The 24139-nt window shown below is 39.0% G+C and overlaps 1 protein-coding gene across 1 annotated transcript; it reads right to left on the reverse strand.

The window, feature by feature from the left end:
• Positions 1 to 614: 614 nt before the first annotated feature.
• GRK7 (G protein-coupled receptor kinase 7) lies at positions 615 to 22261 on the reverse strand. The gene is made up of 4 exons (XM_085069540.1): positions 21627 to 22261; positions 20459 to 20896; positions 6074 to 6345; positions 615 to 1893 (listed from the first exon to the last, which is right to left on the reverse strand). The coding sequence occupies exons 1-4, from the start codon at positions 22227 to 22229 to the stop codon at positions 1551 to 1553; spliced, it is 1656 nt and encodes a 551-aa protein (XP_084925666.1). The 5' UTR covers positions 22230 to 22261; the 3' UTR covers positions 615 to 1550.
• Positions 22262 to 24139: the final 1878 nt, after the last annotated feature.

Genomic DNA, 24139 nt, shown 5'->3' on the forward strand with positions numbered 1-24139 from the left:
CTGGAAAAGCAAATTTAAAAGGAAAAAAAGAGCAATTCTTTTTCTACTCAGAACAACACGAAATATTACCAATGTATTAATTAGCTGTGACTGAAGCACATAAAGTGTTTAAAATGGAAGAATTTTTGTTTCCTGCAATGTTTGGAATTTGCTATTAGGTTATAAATACTAAAGCTCTGTGCTGCACATGACAAACCCGACAATAGAAGACATTGTGTCTATAGGTTTTCATCTTCTAAAGCAGATGTGTGAGTTAATCCCAGTGTCTAGTTAAAAGAAGTCCTTGAGTTCAGTCAGAGGTTTGCTGCATGAAAAACAGAAAATGGGGCACTTGCAGCCTCCAGGACTCCAAGGAATGAAGTCGTTTCAATTTCCACTTTAGTCAATGGAAATTGATGGATAGATGACAGTGACCAGCATGTGCAGGATCAGTTTTAAAAGTTGTGCAAACAACTGCCTATTTTCTTACCACAGAAAATCAGCAGGAGGCATCTCATGAGTAATACACTTCTCCAGTAGCAAGTGTTCACAGAAATAGTCCCAAGGAATTCAATTTACGTTGTCATAAAATTGAAAAATAAAAACACATCAAAATTTGCATGAGAATCAATAAACATTTGAAGATAGTTTCAACTTGCATACACAACATTTTCACCATTACAGAACTTAACAGTATAATGCATTTTGCAACTTGAATTAAAATCTATATTACACTGAAATAAACGTCTTGTAAAAAATCAACTACAAACTGCTTTGGTCTATCTGTAGCTTAATTTATCACCAAAATACAGAAAAATTACCAGGAAATCTGATATGACTTTAAAATTGCCAAAAAGAATGTGTATTTACTTAAAAATACATTTTCTTTGTAAATGGTATTATCACTTAAAAGAATACACTTAATAATAATAAATAAATGCTTTATTCCATTAAACTGGTGCAATCTTATTTTCATTAAAATCAGCTTTGGAAAGAGTTTGATCCTGTTGTTCTTATTTCCTAGTGATATGTGGAGCTTTCTTTATATCATAGGACAGTTCGAACATATTACAATAAACCACCCAAAAACTAACAGGACTTAACAGACAGACTGGCTAACCAATATGATTCCAAGTTTGACATGGTATATGAGCTCCACTGTTTCAGATTACTTGAAATTTAAAAAATCCTTCCTGAAAACTGTAGAACAAAGAGGAAATGTTAGTAGAAACAACAAGAAAAAATAAAGAAAATCAACAAATCATTGCATTCAAAACAGTAATCAGTCATTTTCAAAAGCTGTTGCCTCTTCACTCTATCATTGCTTTTCGTATTTCACAATTTCTATGCTCAGTTTCTTGGAGAAATATGGCTCTTCACTTGATACATCTCCAGTAACACATAAATATTATCTCCTTTGTTAGAGCAAAGGAAAATAATAGAGTCTATTCAGCTGTCAATGTCACATTACACTGGCTGGTTCTTCTCAAACAGGTGTACTGAGTTTCTGAAACAGAGTCAGAATATGAAAAGTTCTGAGGTGGTTTCTACTCTTTTTGGTAATGATATAATTACAACAACAAACAAACTCCCGACTTAGCTTCCCCTCCATTTGCATAACCTCCAGAGGCTACTCTGTTGGGATCATTCAGTTCTTCAAACAGTCCAGTTTCAATGATTTCTTCCTGCCAGGGTATAGGGACAGCACCCGTGGCAAACCTTTTGAAGAACTTCTTATCTTTGTCATCAAACTCAACTCCTCGTACTTCAGAGAAGTCAGCAATGTCTGCAACATCTTTGGCATACACAACTGATGGATCTGGCACAAATGGAGGGTCAATAAGGTTTGCCTCTAGCCTGTGGAAATTTATCGTTTTGAAGAACTTATGTTTTCTTGGGTCATCATCTTCATTCCTGCAATAAAGCAAAAGTTTGTTCATCACTGTGATGTTCTGCTCTCAGAGAGATACAGGGGTGTCTGTGTTTTGGACATAACAGTACTTTCAGGGGAGATATATATATATATATATATAGCAACACAATACCTTTTTTTCTAACCAAAGAACACTGCATTGCACAACGTAAGTGAAGCTGAGAAGCAGAAAACATTCTGATCTCATTACTCATGACTCCACCTCTCGGGGTAAAACAGCCTGGGCAGGATGCCACAGAGGAGCTGCAGTGCTGCAGCTGGGATACCCCATCCAAAGCTACACTTCCACCAGAACTGAACCTACAGCAGGATGGGGAGGGGAGTATGGGATTCACTGTAGAACAAGGGAAGTTCAGTGATTGGCTCTATGTGAACTAGGGTAAGAATATCCATACTATAGGGTAAGAATATGTATTAAACTCTGGAATGGGGTATATTGGGTTACTACATCTATAGACTGACTCTGAGCAGCAATAGTCTGAATAGGAAGCTGGTGACAAATGACAATTCTGATTTTATCTTAATTCAAAGCATCTACGCATTTACATCATAAAACTCAGTTATGTCACTCAAATAAACGCTCCCACTTCTAGTGACTGTTCATTCAAAATACTCTTACAAACTAAGATTTTTTTTAGGCAAGAGATCCACAGATTACATTAAAAAATTTATGTGTGCCACTGTTACAAACAGAACTCTGTATTAACAATGTTAAAACCCAATAATAAAACCCAGAAAGGATTAAATAATTGTAAATGTATAAGTTAAATATATTTTATGAAAAACAACTGAAGACCTCAGGGAGAACTTCAACTGTAAAAGAATTAGTGAATTGTTTCACTGTAGACCCATAGAGAGACATGCAGGATATTTTCTGATGATAGAAATCATCTGAGCTCAGATGTGTGCTTGTTGAAGCATGACCAAAGACCACAGGTTTTGAACTGTGCCTCTAGAGTCAAGGCATGCAAAGCCTGAATTTGGAATTCTAGAGAAAAGAGGAGCAGAGAGAAGCACTGTCTTTTCCACACCTATGCATTCTTTTTTTTAGTGTATTTATGGATGCACTGCTCTTGAAAGCAGTAATATAGGAAAACCAAATTTGTCTGGGCTTTGGCCTCAGAAAACGGTAGTTCCTAACACACTGCTTTTTTCTTTTCCCACTTCCTTACAAAATCAAACTTAGCAAAGAGTAAGCCCTCATGTATTTCTAGACAATGTTCTATGAACAAAATGCAATGCAAACCTCTGGCAAGTCTTTTTATCTTTGCAAGTGTGTAGAAGCACTGTACAGAAGTAGTAGGTGTGATTATAAAAAAATCTTTGTTTTTTAAGGCCTCAATTCCATGCATGCAGAACAGCTCCTCCAGCTTGGCACTACTGCCTGCTCCTCATGCTGCTCTGCTGTGCTTCTAGCCTGCCTAGGTGCTCCCTGGGCACAGCAGAGATGAAACTAGCAGCTGCCCTTTTCAGCCCCTTGTTAGAAAATTGTCACTTGGCACCTCTGCTGCCCAGTTCTTCCGAGCAAGCCACCACCAGCCACTATCCACTGTACACCACCACGACCAAGATGCCACATCACAGCCTGAAGAATGATGGATACTGCCATCCAGGCATGCTGGGCAATAAAAAAACCTATGCTTTCAACCCCAAAGGACCATATGAACAAAACTACAACTGTTTAGATAAAGCCAACAAGGGTCATGACTTCTGCATATACATCGGCTTGCAAAATCGTCTCCTAACTTACCTAGCCAGTAATAATCAAGTACTTGAGCAGCCTGACATGATTTGATTACATTCACTGTCAGCCTGAAGTGCATTAGAGCTGCTGTTCAAATTAACTGGTGTCCTGGGACACTGGTGAGCCAGTAGTGCTTACAATTCTATTGGGCAGATGCACTCACAGAAATCTCCCTTAATTTTGCTTTTCCTTTCTGTAACAAAAAACAAAAAGCACTAGAAGCTGGTGGAGGCTCCAAAATGGATTGCTGCTGAGTTTCTCATCCTGAAACCATGAAAAGTTAAAAAATGTAAAGCTACATGAATGCCATCTACTGGAACTGAGGCATCTTCCAACTAGCTAGAGATGACCTTAAGCTCATCCTCTGTGAACTGCATTTTTATGTAACTTAAATAGGAAGAGCAAATGAACTCACATGAAGTTTGTCAATTTTGTATTCTTCCATTAAAAAAAAAAATTAAAAATCTATTTACACTTTTGGGATTTGAGATACCAAGCCCAAAAAGCCTGAGTGGAGAAAAGGAGTTACGTCTTTCCTGAGTTAGCTAGTGAAATCACATCTTCAATAAGAGAGTGAGTGTTTTAAAAGGTCAGGTGTACAAAATAAAGCTGTCTTTGAGCAGCTTTAACTTATGCAACAGGCACTTCTGTGGATAACCCAAGCTCTTGTTGTCCTTAGTAGAATTACAGTGCTAATCCTTACATAAGGATGAGCTGTCCTGAATAGTACCGCCCTGTTTAGTAGGTACATGAAAGCTTTTATTCTGGATTGTGCTTAGGGTATACACTCTATTGTTTTCCTTCTCGAAGCATGGCACATCAGAGTAAGATATCTTAAACAGCAGAAAATGAAAAATAATATGTGCAGTAACCTTTCTGTGTACATTTCTCCTATTGCTGAGAAGTAATGGAACAATAAGCAGACAGAAAGATTGTAAATTATTCTGTTGGCAAAGGAGATGTGATTACAGTAAGTGAATAGTCTGTTGCTGGTTTTGTTTCAGACTTGCTGCATGAACTCGACCAAGTCACTCATAATTTCTAAATTTCATTCTCGCCTACTCTGAAATTTGCTTACTTCACAAAGTGCTGTAAGTCCAAGTGTCTGCAAAGTATGATGACTTTAAGTTAGAATCCTCTGAATGTTTTTGTGTTACATTTACTTTTAAAACAAGCTTTTAAAACATATTAAAATAATATAGGTTTTGTATTAAAGATCCTCCATGTGCTGCTGAAAACAACCTTTTTCTGCTGCCTTGCATAGTTGCTGAGAAAATTCATCAAGCACGAAGAGGAGCCGTCTCCATTTAGCAACAGGATATTAAGAGTATGTGTATTAATGATCTATCATCTTTCATTAGAGTTAATTCTTTCAATTGTTGGCCCAACATTTTGAAAAACTGTTCCACGTTGTTATGAAATATAAATTTAGAAGACTATCTATGCATTTTCAATGAGATCCTTCATCTATTCCACCTTTAGACTGGAAAGGCACCCAATACATATATTTGTATCCACAGATTATTCACATGGTGTATTCAAAAGATAGGTACTATCAGTTTCCTATTAATTTTTTACATTTTTATTATATTTCTTTTATTTGTCTATATTGCAAATGTAGATCTGCAATTTGTCTCATTAGAAATCCACTAAATTATTTACATACACACACACATCAGAGGGACCAGACCTATTACAAGTTAAACATTACAAGGTTTAGCTTTGCAATTCTCTTATTGAGGAGTTCCTTGAAATTGCTAAGTCATGGACACATCCACCAGTTGTCATCAACCCAAAGCCACCTCTGAAGTGCCCAGAAATGTTTTGCTTTATAGGAATTTGTGCCAATTTTTCTCTTTTTTCTCCCTGCGATGAGTCAGGATGACCAGAACTTCTACATTTTTAAAAGCACTTCAGCAAAGCAGAGGGGTTAAGGCCTCTTCAGTAAGAAGCCAATGATGCAGCCTTGCAAATTAGATATCTGCGGGGAAGAGAATCCACATTGCAGATCTGGCTTTCTGCCCACATCATTCCAGTAAGCAATACAGCCCAATATTCTGCATTCAATCTGCACTACCAAGGATGCAAATATCTACTTGAATATTCTTTATCTTTAGGAAAGAATGTGTAAGAAAAAGGGGTTGCCCTTTTCTTCTGAAACTGTATAGAGTCTAACAGAGAAAATAACAAGAAGGCAACTCCTATGAGTCACTGGAATGAGGATAGATGATCACACTATTGCAACAACATTCCTTTATTTTAACATTATATTCAGAACTTTCCACCTTTTTCTACCTAGAAGTGAAAGGGAAAATTCAGAAGTCTGTAGAAAGGGAATATCTAACCCATTGTGTGCAATAAAGAACGACATTTTTTGCAGCTCTAATCTCTATTGTATTGAGATTGAGAAGGCATACCTGCTTCCTAAACGGTCCTCTTTTTTCTTAGCCAAAAACAGCTTGCAAATATCTTTCACATCCTCTGTAAAGCTGGCATGTTCAAATTTCACCTCATCTTCCAGAGTTCTTCTTCTAACCTCATCCTTACTGACCTTTTCTTTGTAATCCTTGAATGGTGTTCGCCCAGCAACCATCTCATAAATAGTACACCCCATAGCAAACCAGTCCACAGGATAGCTGTAGTCCTCTTCCTTCAGGATTTCCGGAGCCATGTAACCATTTGTCCCAGCCTATTACAAACACACAGACAGATTTACTATACAATGTCAGTAATGAAATGCATACAATTAAACAGACTAGTCTATAATTCTTCCAAAATATTAATAATGCTACTGATATATTTTGTATCTAGGAACTTACTCTTTTTTTTAATCTTGAAACAGTGAGGTATAGCTTTTTTAGCTCGTGAACTGTATCTCTCTTTAAACATCTTGGCTCATGGGAAAATTATCTTAAATATGCTTTTCAAAGGTGAAATGCCTGTGCAATTTCCGCCTGAAAGTGGTTTATTCTTAAATTCATTGCTAACTTGCTTTCTTCTTCCATTTTTTTTTTCTGTTGAAGATATTGTTAGTTTTGTTGTGTCAACACAAGTAGCAATCAATTTGAAAAGTTGTTTAACACCACAAAAATCAGGAAAAACAATCACTGATTCCCACCCTGTCCAATGGTTATAACGTGTCCAACACAGGAGTCTGCTGTCAGTGAGAAAATTCTCACCAAGCCAGTAGCTGAGATGCATGAGGAAGTTCTCAGCCACCTCCCCCTTAGCTTCTGGATAAATGTTCTACCACCAAGGGCCAAGAAAAACTCTTAAAACCATAGTAAGAAAGTCAATCTATGAAAATTATTATTATTCATAAAGTTCGTATTTCCTGAATAAAAGAGATGCCTGAATAAAGACTACAGCACAAATGGCCCCTTCTCTGAGAGAAGAAACAGCCTCTCTTTGAGAGGGGAATCTGCCTGCTTGCTTGCCAGCCCATGCCTGCCACTTTCCCCTTGGGGGACAGGCTGCAGTGTTTGAAATAGCTCCTGCTGCCTCTGTCCCCAGGGAGCTGATTCACCTGGCAGGGAAGCCAGGAGATCAGCCTCACTGCTTTCCGCTGCACTGTTCCATGACTGAGGACATGAGATTTCAATCAGAACAGCATTCCCTCAGCTGAACCCATGTTTACTGCTGCATCTCATGCTCTATCTTAATTCAACTAACAGTGATAACTATATCAGAAGTTGCTTGTACCTTTTATCTTGTATCTTTTTAAAATACTGGGACTGATATACTACCAGTAAAACAATTTAAAATTAAAAACTATGTTTGTGCAAAATCCCACTAAAGGTTATTCAGGATGGTCATTATTATTGCTACCAGAATACAACTAATGACAGAGATTCACTTCAAAGCAAAACAGTTATAAAAACACAACTAAAGCTAAGCTCATTTGGACAAATTTTATTTATAAAAAGCACAGCTCAACAAATGAATTTGATTTTATGGGGTTGGGTAACTTGAAGTTTTGCAAATTTGGACACCATACTTCCAAGTGAGGTGTCCCCATATATTTTAGCTTTGTCACTGCACATTATGACATATACTCTACTGTAAACAATGTGTGCAAGGGGGAATATCTTAGCAACAATTAAAATATAAGTCTAATAGATGGAAAATTAAATCCACTTCATTTTATCTTTTTGTAGTTTGTTTTAAGGATATAGAGCAATATCCTCCATATGGTTGAAAAACAGAAAGGAGATGAGGAGAACAAAAATATCAGTCAAGTTGAAAGCAAAAGGAAAGATTAAAAGCCTCCCTCACTAAAGCCACAGAAGTACAGAGGAGCAGCATGGGCACTGCAGCTGCTGACATCATCCCACAGGCAATTTGTACTGCTCACACTAGATTTCTCTAAATGAAAGTTAATATTGAGAGATACCCTGACAGTATTGCATTTTTAGGTATGATTACTGCTCTATTCAGGGAAGGGGACAAATGGACCACAGGGTCACAGACCACAGACCCCAGATCCATCTGGCTCCAAAAAAACCTGGAAAGGAGAGGAGAGGTTGAAAGTAGAGGAGAAATTTTGGTACAAAAGCATGCACACAGAGATCACATTGTGGATTAGTAAACACAGCACTAAATAGGTTTCTGGAATATTTTCTTTCTTTTCTTTTTTTTTTTTTGTCCTTCTGGGAAGCAATAAACATTCTTATTTTCACTGAGATGAAGCTGGGGCACTAATGCCTTGAAGAACTATTGAGTCACATTACAATCAAAATGTGCCCTGACAGCACAATATGGTCTTTCTGGTAAGACATTACTTTGCTGCAACTCAGCATCATCATACAGAACCTGGACATATCTGACATGGAAAAGTCAGAAATCTACTGTCACAAATGTGTCTCAAGGCAGCTCCTTTTAGAGTACTTCCTTCTGCTTGTGTTTCCTCTTTCACAGTTGTTTTTTCAAAAGAAATAGTTGCCAAGTAACTTCAGTCTCTTCCATGTGCGTTTTCCACATACCCTCCAGTAGCACACACCATCCAGAACACTGTGCTTTGACATGGTGTGTGGCTAGCACAGGCTTTTCCCATGAGAATTCTTCTTGTGTTTTATAAATAAAGATAAAGTTTGGATGTTGTTGGAACAGTGTCCCAGAACTTGGACAGTGCAAGCCTGGCCAATCAGGCCTGGGGGAAGGCTTCTGACTGACCAATCTGGGTGACTTTTGAAAACCCTATATATATGATGAAATCAAAACAATAAAGGTCATTCCTTCTTGCCACTGAGAACTGGTGCCTTCTTTACTCTGCTAGCTGCTCAACAGCGACAATGGTGCTTGTGTTTCTCAAGAACAGAGGAAGCAAGGCCACCACCACAGACCAAAAAGATGGCACGACCACAACTTAATAAACAGAATGCACCACCAACATCCTCCCTTCAGACTGAAGTGACAGGCTGTGGATGAGCTTAAATGTAAACAAGCACTAAACTTCAACACTCTAAATTAGTAGCACTGAAATCTTGAGCTGTCACTGAGTTGATCCAACTCCATCTGAGGAAGTCTAGGAACATATCATTCTTCTGATATGCCAAACCATTTCAATTCAGAATTTCATGAGAGATGGTTTTCTCATGGATTTTCACCCAAACTTGAATCTAAAAACAAATCTCTCCCAATCCTGAAGCTTTCCTTCTATTCACAATGAAGGAACAGGCTAAGAAGCAGGAATCTAAACCCAATCTCATAACCCCTGAGACTCAAAACCCATTAAAACATTACTATTTTATAGCACAAGCAAACACATTTCACAAGTAGTCAACAGCGATTTCTAAGGGAGAAGAAATACATAAATCACTATCAAAACAGCAATCTGAAGAAAGGAAGAAAGCTTAAATTTTAGTCTTTTCCATCTATTTATATATATGTGTAGTTTTGGCAAAATCAGTTGGGAAGAAGGATGCTAAAGCCTTTAGCATTTGCTGTATTAGAAAACACATAAAAGGAATTATTCAGCACCTGGAAGTAGAAGAACATAGATCCTTCAAATGAAGATTTAATTCTATCTTTGGAGAGCAGGCAGCATTAGAGGGAAGGTAATACCTAACATCCCTACACTAATCATTATGGAGACAAGATGCAAAAATAAGATCATCTTTCCAGGAAAAGAGATCCTATGGCAACAGGAAAGGCAGCCTCAATGACCTCAGGAGAAGTTCATCTAAGGAGGTAAAACAGAAGCTTTGTGAAAGTAGTTTTTAAACTGTACAACTCTCACTATCAGTGAGATTTGAGCAGCAAAAAATAATATATTGGGTGGAACACTTATCCACTGATTCCCAAAACAAAAGTGAATTAACATAAGTTACTCTTGGCAGGGCATGGGGTAAATTAGTATACTGTAAATTATACTCTGTAGCAAGAATGATAAAAAAGGACAGAAAGCAAAGAAATTAAAAACTACCACAAAAGAAAATGCATTATTTTTGAGAAGGGGTCTATTTCCCATGGGCTGATATTGAATATTTAGTTCAGAATAATCTGACCATGCCTCAGAATGGATATATTCGAGTATGAGATACTGGTATGTTTATCACACAAAAAACCACTAGGTTTGTGTGATTTTGAAGATGTTTTCATTCAATGCAGTTTATAAGCAAACTCAGAAGCTGAATATTAATGAAAACCCACTTTTTTATACTAAATCTTTACATGGACAAATTTCACTCTTTTAATAAAAACAGGGAAAAGAAAAAAAACACACTCAAAGTTAATTCCTTTGTTCTCATCTCAACACTAAGACAATGTCCCTTGGACTTTGACTAAGATCAAACACATTATTTTCTTGTTTCCTGTAGAATTCCTGGTAAGACAAGGAACCATTTGAACACAGGTGTTAACTGATCAAGTGGTCTTACAGAGACACAAACACATGGTTTTACACCTTCACTGACCTGGAAGCATCTAACAGGATACAATAAATAAAATTATCACAAAGAAGACAAAGAATTTTATACTATCACAACTTTCTACAGAAGACAGAAATCTTATGCCACTGCAGAGACACAGAACTTTCTGAAGTGTAGTCAGTACAACACTAGCTATTTTTTGCTTCTCTCCATCTAATATTGTCTTCTGTGATGATAAGCAGGATGCTTTACTTGCACATGCTGCTTGAAATATAAAAATAGTAATTAAATTTCAGTAAATTAAATTTTAATTGACTTGCTTTTGAAAAGGGTTCTCAGATCTACTTCTCCCTTTATTTCACTATCTTGAGAACAACCCAAAAGACAATTTTTCAATAATGCCCTAAACTGTAATGACCAAATGCTGCCCTTGGCTACATTAGCAAAGAAGTTCTGTTGAGTGGAATTATTGCTTTGAGTGTAGTTTGACAGGGTATAGTAGGAATGACTCATCCGAAAGCATACAAATATTTCTTTTGTGAAATGCGATCCTCCATAAATTTTTCAAAGGTCACATAATTACAATCTTTTAGTAATTCAAGATGTGATCCTGAGAAACACTAAGTGCACTCAGATCCCAGTGCAGTCAAGGGGTACTTGGCAGAGCAGAGCTCGGAGCAGAATGAGGTCTGCAGTGCAAGCAGCTCACACATCCCTCTGCCTGCTGTCCTGACAAGGGAAAGCTCTTCAACACCACCCTGGTCCCAGCTTCTAGCAGGTGCAGGCAAGAAAGAGAGAGAACTCTCTGGAGCTTTCAGCAGCACAGGAACAGGCAAATGGGGAGAAACAGGATTTAGATCTCACTACCTTTTCCCACAGATCTCTGCAAAACAAACTCAATTGATATCACAAACCAAACAGCAAAGCAAATCAGAATGTCTATCTTTGTTTGCCATGGCACAAGAACTGTTGAACAGAGGAAAAAAAACAAGCTGAGTTTAGCTCTATCAGCTGTTTCCTGGGGCTCGGTCCTTCCTTCCTCCAAGGGGTGCCACTGCCTGCTTTGTTCTCTTGTCCAGCTGTTCCTCCACTCCTTCAGCAATGGCCTTAATAGACCCTGCAGGAATGCAGGAACAGACCACAGAAATCTCTTCTCTGCACATGAGCTAACAGGCCCTGGATGTGGTGAACAACAACTGATCTGCCTCTGTCACTCACTTCACCATCTTAATTCTTCTCCCAAGAGTCACTGTGAGGAGGCACAGAGTGTAGTTTAAATGAGTCACACAGAATTGGAGCTCCAACACAGTTTCTCACCCCATGTTCACACAGTAACAAGAAACCACCTGATCTAATTAATAGGCAGCCATCTTTTAAAAGAGATAAACCCAAATCTAAATAGGGCAAAAGGCACTCTGGAAAGTCTCACAGAACAAAGATTCTGGCATACTGTTAATACTTAGCAGAGGGTGGGACCTTCCAATGGGATAGACCATCATGAATTGATGGGCTACTGATTCAGAAGAACACAAGGAGGACTGCTCAGAGTAGCAGGAGAAGATAATGAAAAAGATTGTATAGGAGCTTAGGAGCTACTGAATCCCACATGCTTACATAAGATTCAATACCAGACTTTTTTTTATTTTCACATAAGAACATAATTTTCATAGAGGGAGTTGTGTGCTTAAAAAAAAAGCCCACACAGGCAAAAGCACATAAGGGACAAAACAGATTTTTGCTATATTAGGAAAAAAAACCAGAAAAAATTGCTCCTGGGTTCAAAGTCACTAACTGGAATAGTAAAAACATCCACCATTGGTTTTTACCCTTTTAAGCCTGGCCATCAGCAATCAGTAAAATGAAAGAAGTTGCACAATCAAAAGAGAAAGCCACTCTGTGCAGTAGGGACTGCTGCCTGTGTGCTCCTCCTTGGGAAGAGAGACACAGTTACAGCATGGTTTCAGTTTAGATTCACACTGTATGGAAGTCAAAGGGATAAAGGGCTTGAGGAAGGACAGTCAGGCAACTGGGCACCAATTTTAACTTTGGACTCTAGAGCAGCTCCCTGCTTTCTTCCTGTGTGATTGCATGTCAATCTTTGCCTCAGATGCCTCCTGGGGACAGAATCTGGTAACACTCCCACCTTGGTGAAGTGTCATCAGAAGAAACATGCATTCACAGACAGGGAAGCAATCAGACATTCCAGGATGGAGCATTTAGGACAAGCAGAACACTTGGTGGAGACTCATAAGCACACAATTAGAATTCAGAATTATAAGGGTTCTCTAGTCTTCCTGTAATATGATTTTCCCTTTCATTTCCTTTTAAATTTCTCCTGACCATTTCTCTTCTCTAATGTGGAAATAGTAATACTTCAGAGATGTTTATGGTTTCATTATTTAATAACCACAGAATATTCCATGAACAGTGTTAATAAAGGAGAAAACTCTCCATCTACTTAGCTCCATCTGTATTTTATGAAGCTCTTCATAATGAATGTAAATACCACCATATCATGGCACCACACACAGGTGGCTTTCTCAGAAAGGGGACATCAAAGACAAATTTTGTGTTCTGTGCCATTATGACTGAGGGGACGGGACTGCAGGGTGCCCTGGGAAGGGTATGGGCCCTCCAGTGTTGGTACAGCTGCTGTAGGTTAAGCAGTGCAAATGTCAATGAGGCCTGAAGAGTTACTGTTGATCACTGAAATCCATGGGATTTCATCCACCTTATCTTTCAGGACTATGACTAATGTGGAGGTACCATTCTTGAAAATGTAAATCCAGGGAGATGGGTACTGGCTGCATCAGACCAATGGCCCATATGGCCAGTTTACTGGCCCATATGGCCAGTTTTAATTTTAATTTTAAAATTATATTTTAAAAAATGAATCTATAGGGAAGTCTGTAAGAGCCTGGTATGTACACTGAGACTTCTCTAACACTTTCCTAGACTTCAACTATTTGCTGGTCAAGGGCTTCCAGAGACAGAAATGGTTTCTCTCAACAAAATTTTTTTCCATCTATTGTTCACTCTCCCCCTGAACCCAGATAAATTTGTAGATCTTACAAGACCTCTTGCAAGAGAGTCCTGCAGCTTAACTACACTTTGGTTTATGATCTGTTTTAAGAACCACACACCTGCCACCTTTCACTAGTGGATTTTAAACTCGAATAATGGGCAAACCAAGCCCTGGTTTTCACCTGCATGTGTCTGTAATTCCAGGATTTTATTTTGTCTTTCTAAAAAAGTATGGTATGTCTGTTAACTGAAAGTACTAATGACAGTAAGTACAAAGTCACATGTGGTTCAGTAAGAACAGAAGTACTACATTCCTCACCATCTCACAGCTTACTGTTCCTGCAATACTGCTTGTGGTCAAAGCTGTCAAATCAAAAGTTCAAAGAATTATAGTGTCAGCCAAATACTGCATTTCTTATTCAACGAAATAAAAGCATCTTTGACTACAATGAGTCAGCACATGGCTGACTAGATGATTTACCCAAGGCATCATTCCAGAATGTACAGTGTTTTTATAGTAAATGCTATAGCATTTATTAACTGTCAGATTAAGCTGAATGAGGAACAATGGTAAAAGTAATGCAGAGACCTGATGCTACATCATAAAGGGCTCCAATGTCATTCCCTGACAGAATGAATGGATAGCACGCCACGTGTAGGAAAATTATTTCATGGGACACATTGCATTCTCTTAATCTGAGATGACTACAGTATCCTTTCTGCCATATCCAGAACTGCATTAGGCAGAATAGTCCCACAAAATAATGTTTATTCCTTCACTCTCCAACCATGGCATTCATAGAATTATTTAGTTTGGAAAAGATTCTAATATCATTGAGGCCAACCATTAATCCAGCACTGCCAAGTCCACCACTAAACCATGTCCTTAAGCCCCACATCTCCATGCCTTTTAAATACCTCCAGGGATGGAGACTCCACCTGGGCAGCCTGTTCCAGTGCTTGACAACCCTTCTAGGGAAGAAACTTTCCCTAATATCCAATCTAAACCTCCCGTGGCAGAACTTGAGGCCATTTCCTCTTGTCCTATCACTTGTTACTTGGGAGGAGAGTCCAGTGCCCACCTTGTCACAACCTCCTGTCAGGGAGTTGCACAAAGTGGTAATGTAAGGTCTCCCCGAGCCTCCTTTTCTCCAGTTCCCTCAGCTGCTCCTCACAAGACTTGTGCTCCAGACTCTTCCCCAGCTCTGCTTCCCTTCTCTGGACACAGTCCAGCACCTCAATGTCTTTCTTGTAGTGAGAGAAACTGAATACCCAAAACTGAATACAGGATTCAAGGTGCAGCCTCACCAGTGCCCAGTACAGGTCCTGCTGGCACACTGTTGCTGGCACAGCCCAGGATGCCACTGGCCTTCTTGCCCACCTGGGCACACACTGGCTCATGTTCACCCAGCTGCTGACCAACAACACCCTTTCCCCCCTGGGCAGCTTTCCAGCCACTCTTCCCCAAGCCTTTAGTCTGCAGGGGGTTGTTGTGACCCACATGCAGGACCTGCTGCTTTGCCTTACTGAACCTTGTAGAACTGCCAGCAGCAGCCCATCAGTCCAGCCTGTCCAGATCCCTCCGCAGAGCCTTCCAGCCTCCAGCAGATCCACATTCCCACTCCATTTGGTGGTGCCTGCAAACTCGCTGAGAGGGCACTTGACCCTCTTGTCCAGAACATCAATGGAGACATGAAACAGGGCTGACCCCACTACTGAGTTTTGGGGAGCCCCACTAGTGACCAGGTGCCAGATGGATGTAATTCCATTCCCCACCACTCCCTGGGCCCAGCCATCCAGCCTGTTTTTACACAGCAAACAGAGCACCTGTGCAAGCCATGAGCAGCTGGGTTCTCCAGGAGATGCTCTGGGAAACAGTCCAGACACATCCACAGCTTTCTCCTCATCCACAAAGCTGGTCACCCTGTCATAGAAGGAGATCATGCTGGTCAAGCAGGACCTGCCTTTCCTAAACCCACGCCAGCTGGGCCTGATGCCCTGGTTGTCCTGTGTGTGCTGTATGATCACACTCTAGATGAGCTGCCCCATGAGCTTCTCTGGTGCCAAGGTCAGGCTGACAGGCTGGTAGTTTCCTGGATCCTCCTTCCAGCCCTTCCTGTGGATAGGAATCACATTTGCTAACGTGCAGCCAGCTGGGACCTCCTGGGTTCTCCAGGACTGCTGGGAAAGTGATGATGGGAAGTGACATGGTGAGAACTGCTGCCTGCTCCCTTGGTACTCGTGTGGATCCCAACTGGCCCCATGGAGTTTTGTGGGTAAGATTGCATTCTGTAAAGTAGATGTTTCAGAGATTTAAAAATCTGAAACATCTGCCATGATGACACACTTCATAATAACTCCGATTATCAAAATTTTTAGGAACAAAGTTCTGCTAGAAAAAACATCATCAATTTTACATGTCATACTTCAAAATGTATAAGCAAAACAGCAGCAAGTTCCTCTAATTCTGAGCAAATGAAAAGCTGTCATTTTTCAAAATGCAAAGGAAGAAGACATTTTTACAGAATCTTATCCAATAAGAATGCCATATGATAATGAACAAAGGTCAGCTGTACAATAGCTTGCTGAGTTATTTTTTATTTCACGAGTCTAAACCCTCCTCCTGCTTTTCAACTGCCTTGAAATTAAACTGCAAGTTTCAGGAACATCTAAATAGATTTCCTTGTGTTTTCCTAAGAAATAGAATCTTATAATAAACAAACATACAGGAGGGCAAAAGGACATTCTGAGTAAGATTTTAACCAAAACATGTTTTTCCTATAAAAATATTATGATGTCCTTCAAATATATAAAACATAGCACAGGAAAACTGTGAAGAAGCCTGAAACCTCTGAAGATATGAATGCACTTTTATAAATACTACAAAAATATGTTTATGTTATTTTTCACAGTTATTATGTCAATATTTAAGCTCTCTGGCTCACATGCATCTGCACAAAAGTTCTTCACAATTTACATGCAACAGTTGCTTTTCACAAAAAGCCAGACCCAGTAAGGGTAGAAAATTCTTCCCTAAATAAACAGCAAGTACACACTAACTTCTGGAAAAATGGTATTATATTTATTCTCTATATTTAAATATGCAGAGGATATGAAGATATTAAAGAGAAGAGCATACTGACTTTTCTCACAACCATTCTCAGGAAATCAGTATTACTCTTTTGGATAAGGCAGGAGCACTTGACTCGCATAGACGTGGATTTTGAGTTGTATAAGAAAAAGTTGCAGAGACTTCAAGAAAAAGATGACAGGTCCAACTGTCCAAGTGGGGAAGCTTGTGATGGAAGGTCCTCATTTCTGTAGTATAAAACCCCCTAGTTTTAGAATTAATCTAGAATGTACATAACCAGACAAAACACTTCGCCTGGGTAAAAGCCATCTTTGCAGACTCTCCGTTTCCTTTGTTGTCTATTTCAATTATGGAAAACAGAGAAAATAACATTTAAAGGGTCATAATTTTAAGATACAAACTAATTCCTGCATGCTGTGATCAACATATCAGATCAGATCAGATGCTACAGGCACACTTGTAGGAAGTCATAATGACATTTGAAGTCCTGAACAGTTTTATTACCACTGGGTAATTCCAGTGATGTCAATAAAAGCTCTCTGCCTAAGTGTGCATAGGCACATTTCTTGGTAGACTGCTCAGGTACATGCATGTATCATGGGAAGATCACATATAATCCATGTATGTTTAATAAAGCAAAATGACTTTAGAAGTAGCTTTCAAGTGGCTTCTTCTACTTTCTTTTATTTCCAAGACTATTTTTCAAGCTTGTATATTTTACTTTTTTTTTTTTTTTTTTGTGATTTCCCCATTCTAGGGACACTAGCACTTCACAAAGACAAATCCACACACTTAGTGAAATTAAAGTTTTCTAAATTCTGTTATTATTACTGTACCAACTATCTGCAACTGCCCATATAAGTTCAAAGTAAAATTCACACAGAAAGCTGGATGTTTCTACTTGCTGCTTTAGCAATTGAAAAGAAAGGGAGAAAACTAAGGCTAGTTATCCAACTCTTTCAAGATCTTTGTAAGGAGCACTGTTTCTAAAAACAGGGTATTTTTATTTCTAACAGTTATGGGCAATTGCTATGGAGCACACATGTGCATTTGCAAGGAGTATATGTTATGGCAGTACTTAAAGGATACCAAGGCTACTTCTTCAATTACATAACTGTTGAATGATCAGTTGCTCAATGCTGTTCCTGCAGCATAAACATACACTATTTTTATTAAGACCATGCTGAAGTCATCCATCTAAAATTCAAAAACCTTTCTACCCAAGAAGAACATTTCTTTGGCTGATGAACAGTACATAAATATTATAATTTTGCAGAAACCTTCAATGAAAACTTGGAAAATGTCTAAAACAGGAACTCATTAACAAGCTTATTACTTGTGCCATGTGATAACTTAATCACCTAATAAGATTTACAAAAGGGATTAATGGATCCTCCAGTTGATGTATGGGTGATGTGTATTTATTCATACATGAGATGACAGGAATTTTTTAATGCTTTGAAAGAAGAGCAAATTTAATCTTTAATGGCTTGTACAGCTATGAGAGTGTACAAAACTTTGAGAATTCATCAAAATAGTGTATTTTTTGCAATCTCTAATAACATAAATACACAGATAAAACCATGTATTATATATGATAGGTTAGTAGCAATATGCCTTAATTAGAGCCTGAAAATTGTAAGCCTTAAATTGTCAGTTCAGACCATTATCCAAATCTAGAAATAGTTTTATGATATGCAGCACTTAGATATCAGTACAATACAGATTTGGCCTGGAAGGAATACATTTCCTGCTTTAGCTTATAAAAATGCCCTTAGAAAACTATGTCTGCAAAACAGTGCAACTGATTAAATTTCATTTGATAAACCTGTTTTGGAGCCATACATTCCTTTGTGTGAAAAAAGAAAAAGTCATTTGTATAGGTTTGATTAAGTGATAACAATTTGGCAGTCATACTCAAAAATCATGCTATGATGTAAATTTTCTGATAATCTTAAGTCATAATGTAAGTGTGATTAGTAAACAAAAATTAATGGCACCATTTTTCTTTTATTACAGGAGTACATGGTGAAGCTTAATGTAAACTTTGTAAATGTGTTCTTTGGTCTTCCTGTGTATGACATTAGTATAAAAAATAATAATATGCAGCTCTCATATAAGATTTTTCAGAAGTTTTCAAATATGACTATTTTACAGGAATGCAAAATAATACAGGGAATTATTATTAATTTAATTCATAGTTCTGATAAAGAAAATAAAAAAATCCTTTCCATCCTTCTCTTATTTCAATGTAATTTATGAATAAAACTGCCTTTAGCAGAAATTTACAACACATAACAACCATGTAGTACATTATTCATTGCAGTTTTTGCTCTAATAAAAGCACCCATATGATGGTGAATAGAGCTTCTAAAAACAACAAAAGAAAAGTCCCTAACAACTTGATGACTGTCACAGAAGGTGAGGAAGAACCACCACCTTGTCCAGTGTTGCTTTGAGATTCTAACCTAATACCAACAGAAGTGATTACATATTGCTAAATACACTCTTTAGGTTTTTTTCCTTTCTGCCAAACCCCACATATTTACAAGTAAGAAAACTGCCCTTTGACAAAACTATTTGTTCTGATCATAATAACTGCATACCTCTGTAAATTGCAGAGCACAATAAGGTTTATAGCTTTGGGTTCACTGATCAAAATGCCATCTTCACAAACAAAACAACATTCCCATTTTACATAAGTTCTACTGAAAAACCTACCTTACTTTTCAAAGAAGCTGTATTTTTGTATCCAAAATACCATGCAGCCTCCTTTTAAATTTATGCTATCTATACATACAGCAATTTCCATATTTTCTTTCAGCGATAACTAAAACCACTCGTAATACAAACTTCCTTAATTGCCAGGAAAATATCCTTCAAAATTACTGTATTTAACAACATTAAAAGATCTGCACTTCAAGCATGATGTAAAAGGCCTTTAGCAGGTCCTCTCTTCTACTGAATTTCTAATGTGAACTTGAGGAGTTTAACACAGGGAAGTTAGACCAGTTAAAAATGTTGCTTCCATTTCTCCATATTCTTAGTGTATTTTGGACACATTCTCTCATTACACACATCTTTAAGCTCCAGATACCTTGAAAGAGATTCATCTTTTTCATAGTTAAGCTACCTGAGTACATATTTCTTGTGTAAATCTCCTGCCATGATTACAAATCCAGGTTCGTTTGGGATGACCAGAGGCACAGCTGAAGTGCTGCACAATCTAATTCACAAAAAATCCAGCTGGTCATCCATCATTTTCTTCCTAAACATGTAGACAGGCATGGGCATTTACAAACTGTCAATTCTGATAACTTTTTCAGGAGCTAATTTGTGGTGGGGAGGAACGCTGGAAATTATTTATTATGCAGCAGCATGCACATCTGCAATACAATCAGTAGCATCACCTAAGAGTAATGTAGAGGAAATTGTACTCTCCTCGGAGCAAAAGTGGAATACAGGAGTCATATCTTTGACTGCTGCTCAATAAACAATCGGTTAAATCCCTGACTGCACAGTATTCCATAAGGCACAAGTCATCTGCCTTTATAAAATCATTGGTTCAAGAGCTTAACCTAAGAGAAACAGGTCAAGTTGATTCTACTGTTTCTGTGCAAAAGAAGTGATTTTACTACATGCAGCAACTAAAGAGTTAACAAACCAAATCTTCTTACAGCCTGTCTCTTATACTGAAATGACTACCTTAGGTCTTTAGAAAAGAATCAATTCCGGGGAATTAAGTCTTGGACTCATAAGGCATTAGAAACAGAATAGCTTCACTTCCCTCTGCCCATGTTCAATGAATTTGTACTCACCCTCTGAGTGATGCTTTTTCCCTCTTTGACTTGTACTGCCAATCCAAGATCAGACAGTCTGCAATTCCCATTATCATCCAGGAGAACATTCTCTGGTTTCATATCCCTGTACAAAATTTTGATGGAATGGAGATGCAGAATCCCACAGGTGATCTGAGCTGAGTAATAGATGATCCTTTTCATTTCCAAACCCCTTTCTCCCACATTGTAGATGTGATACTTCAGATCCCCTCCATTCATGAGGCTCATAACAAGACACAGATGGGTTTTGGTCTCATAGGCGTAAGCTAGCGTGACTATGAAAGGGCTGTTGACCTTCTCCAGGATCTCTTTCTCCAGCAGTGCCATCTTCTCTCCACTTTTCTTTTTCAACCTTTTCTTATCCAGTTTCTTGCAGGCATACATCTTGCCAGTATTTTTCACCTGGGTGGCACAAACCTAGAGAAGATGCACATGGAAAGGTAATGAAGGAATTTTACACAGAGACTGGAATATCAAGGGTAGTAATAGGCAGGAACTGGGGAATCATTGATGCCTACTAGTAGCTGCTTCTTAGTAGCTAACATCTATGAAGAGGATATTAGCAGAGAAAACATGGAAAAAACAAGTTCTGTTCTGGACCAGTAGCATATGTTGGCCCTGATGCAAAGTTCTTGAGGATACCATTAATAGACATGGTAGTAGCAAATAAAAGGAACAAAAGTCTGTAACCATGTGAATAAGCAGCATATACAGATTGGATCTGTACAGTTAAACTCTCTTGACTCCCAAAAAACCTCCATACTGTAGTTTGGGAACAGATCCACATGTGTGCTTTTCCCTAAACTGCAGCTAGGAATTATCTGGAGTGTGTGAGCTAGTACAGGCTAAAATGATGTCAAGGAGCAGAATAACAGTTAACTACATGAACACTCATGCACGCTTTTGTAAAGAAGCCTGCTTTTCTACTAGCATAGAAACAGAATATAAAAACATTAGAGTAGTTCTTTACTAACAACACCTTCTACCACAGTATAAATAACCCAGTCTAATTTCTGGAAAATGGGCAATTGAAGGGGCACATTTAATAATTCTTCATAGAATGTCTTAAACCATTTCTCTTTGCAAACCCACCTGCTGGTCTTGAAAGGGGAGGGATGACTCACGTCCTTAAAAGTACAACTCTTACCTCTCCAAAGCCACCTTTGCCCAGCACTCGGAACTCAGAGAAGTATTTATCAGTTACTGGTTGCTTCTCAAACACTTTCCATTGGATGAATTTGTCATAGAAGGGGCTGGTCTGGAAATCCTGGAAGGGCTTCTCTTTAAAGAAGAGTTTGGTTTCCTCCTTGGCCAGCTGCACGATGTTCTCATAGTCCTTTGCAGTAGCTGCCTTGCATTTGCTGACCAAGTCAGAGCTCATGAAAGACAGATAGCTTTTGCCACCTTCCTTAAGAAAATTGGTGAAAATATTCTCCATGGTACTGCTCTTGAGATTGTCCTCTGCCAACTCCCAGTTAGACACCTCATCTAGGAAGTCCCTGCCTACCACATATTCTGGCACTGTCTCTAAGAAGTCTCTGAAGAATTTCTTGCCAATGGGCTGCTGTTCACAGATGCTGTCATAATCAGCAGCAATGGACTCTCGATGCTCTTTGCAATCCTCAAGCTTGGGCAGCGAGAGGCTCTTACGCCTCTTTTGCATTTCCTTGGTGTCTGCATCTCCACTCTTCCTTGCCTGGAGGTAGGCAGTGTTGGCAATCAGGTTGTCGAGCCCCCCCATGTCACACATCTTGGCAAACCCCTGGGGTGGCAGAGCCTAGTTCAGACAAAATGAGTAACTGGCCTAAGTTCTGTGCTGTAGCTGCTCTGCACTTCTCCGAGCTAGCAGTGTGAGGGCTTCTGAAAAACACCAGAGATACCAACTGCTTTTGCATTAAATACCTCTCAAGGATTTTCACTAAGTACCTTTAGGTATAGGCACCATTTGTGGAAAGTGACTGGTAAGAGGTTTCTCTGTAAGGAGCTTTGAGTTTGCTATGTATAGCTGAGGTATGACATCCTAGGCAAACCTTCCCAGTTGCAGCACCAAACGCACGTGGTTCAGCCGGTGTTTTTCAGAATGGGCCCTGATAATCTTTAAATGTACCAAGATTCCCTCTATGCACATCATCTCTAGCTGCTGGGATCATGCAGAGATTCCTGTCTGCAATACATGCACTCTCCAACTCAGGGGCACTTTGGCTACAGTCAGTAGGACATTCCTGATCTCCCCCAGTCGACACAGAACACCAGGAGACTAACAACTGTGTACCTTGGGATCTGGTTTTATGAAAACGTAGTATCACAAATCTGCCATGCCTAAAATAACTTGACATAGATGACCATGAGTTGCTGAGCTTTACCACACAGTTCAGTGCTTTGAGCATTCACACTTCCAAGACTCAAGTTGTAATCAACATCAGTGACTGAGCCCCACAGACTGTTCATGCAAACCCTGCTGCCTTGCGCGGCTCTGTCTGAGCAGATTACATGCAGAGGCTAAGAACTGCCGCTGATCTAAAAATAATGATCTCTAGATACGAAACAACACAGCTCTGATTTCATCTCCTACCCAGAGAAAAAACACTTCAAATGACCAGCCAAATCTTGCCAAGACACTTCCATATGTTGTTTTGGCCTCAGTTTATTTTCCCTGCTGAGCTTTATGACAGAAAGTGGTGGGATGAGAAGGTGGCAACAGCATATAGCTGAGGTCACATCAACAAAGGGACAAAGCTGATTATAACCAAGTGAAGGCAAATTCCACCCGACTTCACTTGCTGGCTGCGCACCAAGAGGTATTTTTTTCCCTTCAAAAGAATAAAAATTATGTGTGGTACTCACTAGGCTAAGCCTCCTTCTGCTGTGGTGTCAGGTGATTTGGCTGTTAAAACTTTCCTTAAATATAAGGAAGGTATTAGGAGAACAAGAAAAGAAGTAGCACTGGGGTCAAGCTGTACTCTTGAGGTCAAGGTCAACTTTCTTTTTTTTTCACCATCTTAGAGCAAGCTGATGAGCTGAATCACAAAACCTAAACATCAAGAGTAGTAACAGGCACCTTTAAGACTCCCTGCAGTAAAAGTATTAAGCCCTTCTTGGCTGCTTTTTGCTGCTCTACAACCATGCAGTATTTTGTTTCTACAGGCTTAATCCCATCCACATTGAATCCATTTGACATAAAACTCATGTTTGTACTCCACAAAATTCCCTTGGAAGTGTATTTTTCTAGGTGTGATGGAGAGGGCCATCCATTGCAAACTGCTGTAAGTGCATGGGAATGGGGGGAACTCTAAGGCAGGGACTTGAAAGCCTGGCCAGTTGTGCCAGGTGAGAGCAAGCACAGGGCGGGAGAAGGTTACATAAAGAGCTTAACAGAGCAGCCAACAGCATGAACACCACTGAAAATAGCTAACAGGAGAAATGGGGAATTCTGCTGGTGGCTGTCCTGAAAACAAGGCCTACAGCAACACATTCCTGTCATACTCTAGATAAAGGCATGAAAGGAGGTAATAAAGCTTTAATTTCAGTTTTTTAAATAAAATTTTCCATTTCCTAAAATTCAATAGGGTCTTTCTTATGTTTAGCCAGAATGCTACCTCAAAAAGCAGCAGGACAGATGGTTAGTAGTTGGGATCCTAAGGCTGAACTCAAGATTACACC

Source organism: Lichenostomus cassidix, chromosome 9, assembly GCF_008360975.1.
Source record: "Lichenostomus cassidix isolate B80296 chromosome 9, HeHo_3.0, whole genome shotgun sequence".
NCBI classification, from domain to species: domain Eukaryota; kingdom Metazoa; phylum Chordata; class Aves; order Passeriformes; family Meliphagidae; genus Lichenostomus; species Lichenostomus cassidix.

Excerpts from the sequence above, each read along its gene's own strand:
- GRK7 (XM_085069540.1), bottom strand. The coding sequence starts at position 22,229 with ATGTGTGACATGGGGGGGCTCGACAACCTGATTGCCAACACTGCCTAC. Across the intron at positions 20,897-21,626 it reads GCAAAGGTGGCTTTGGAGAG|GTTTGTGCCACCCAGGTGAA; the intron begins GTAAGAGTTGTA and ends CATCTTCTCTAG. Across the intron at positions 6,346-20,458 it reads GAAAAAGCATCACTCAGAGG|GCTGGGACAAATGGTTACAT; the intron begins GTGAGTACAAAT and ends TGTTTGTAATAG.